This window comes from Verticillium alfalfae, genomic scaffold, assembly GCF_000150825.1.
Source record: "Verticillium alfalfae VaMs.102 supercont1.3 genomic scaffold, whole genome shotgun sequence".
Lineage (NCBI taxonomy): Eukaryota > Fungi > Ascomycota > Sordariomycetes > Glomerellales > Plectosphaerellaceae > Verticillium > Verticillium alfalfae.
In genome coordinates, this window is record NW_003315036.1 from 405,124 (window position 1) to 406,367 (window position 1,244).

The following is a 1,244-nucleotide window of genomic DNA, read 5'->3' on the forward strand; positions in this document are numbered from 1 at the left end:
CCTGCCAACTGCCGCCTTTGATCGTTTAGGGAATAGTAGTCACGCAGAGAATTTGTTGATCCGTGGAGGACCATGCTTTGTGATTCGAGGGGTCGCCAACCATTTGACACCAAGACGTTAACAGCCCTTGTCCTTCACAAAGACCGCGCCAAAGACCGCGCAATGCCTAGGGTAAGTTGTTCTGCTCGGCACGGCGTCAGGCATCGACGCGTCGGGCGCATGCTTGGTGTTTCTCGACAGGCTGGGTGGCCGATTCTCCGCCTGGTGTTCTCGAGCACTCGTCTTGAGCGCTGGTCTTTCTGCTGCCTTATAAGCCTTCCTGTCTCTTCGAGACGGAGGAGGAGGATTCGAACCACTAGGAGATGCACAGTGCCTGTCTGAAGGATAATTGAAAGCATACCAAAGTGACCGCCAACGTGCAACGACGAGCCCGCCATGACTGACCACCACATCGAAGACTTTCCCACCCGCGCGGTGCAGAAGCTGACTGCCATGCTCACGCTCCCGCCCCAACACGGGCTCGTTCGGCCGACGGCCGGCTGGCAGGCCAGCCAGAGCGAAGCCGTCGCCAACCTTCCCCAGAGCTGCCGGCGTCCGCCCATCGAGGACGCCAACCCCATCAAGCTCCTCAAGCGAGGGCTCATGAGAATGTCGGAGAAGCACTCACTCCCCTTGGTCCCCGACGCCGCCGTCCTGTGCCAGGCGCACAAGGAGCTCCACCCCTGGCGCATGCGCAGCCTCTTCCTGCTGCTCGCCTCCGAGTGCGGCATCCGGTCGGACCGCATCCGCCGGCACCAGGGCTTCGACGGCATCCCGCCGGCGCAGGACGTCCAGGACTTTGTGTACCGCATGACGTCGATCGCCGGTCTGTGGATCGCGCCCGCCGACTTTGAGGCCCGCTTCGGGTTCCAGCCCGACGTGCTGCGGCCGCTCCGGTCGGGCTGCGAGGCCTGCATGCTGGCCGTCGTCGGCGCACGCGCGCAGCTGCTCGTCGACCTGCGCGCCAACATGCTGGCGCGTTCGAAACGGGGCCACGAGCCGGCCTTCTTGCGCTTCGTCGACGCCTGGATCGAGTGGGTTCGGCGACGATGCGAGCGCCGTCTTTGCCGAAAAGCCAGTGGGCTGTCGGACCAGTTGCGGGCCGATCCGGCCCCGAAGATGGGCCCGCCGTCACCCCCTTAAAGAGGGGGGCGCTGCGCCGATCCCTAGGGGAGACGGGGCTGACTGAGGGCGTGGGTCGCTCG

General features: G+C 64.5%; 1 protein-coding gene across 1 annotated transcript; it reads left to right on the forward strand.

The window, feature by feature from the left end:
* Positions 1 to 435: 435 nt before the first annotated feature.
* On the forward strand, positions 436 to 1,182 carry VDBG_02633 (conserved hypothetical protein; the record flags this gene model as incomplete). Its single annotated transcript, XM_003006448.1, has 1 exon — positions 436 to 1,182. The coding sequence occupies one exon, from the start codon at positions 436 to 438 to the stop codon at positions 1,180 to 1,182; it is 747 nt and encodes a 248-aa protein (XP_003006494.1).
* Between the last annotated feature and the right edge of the window lie 62 nt (positions 1,183 to 1,244).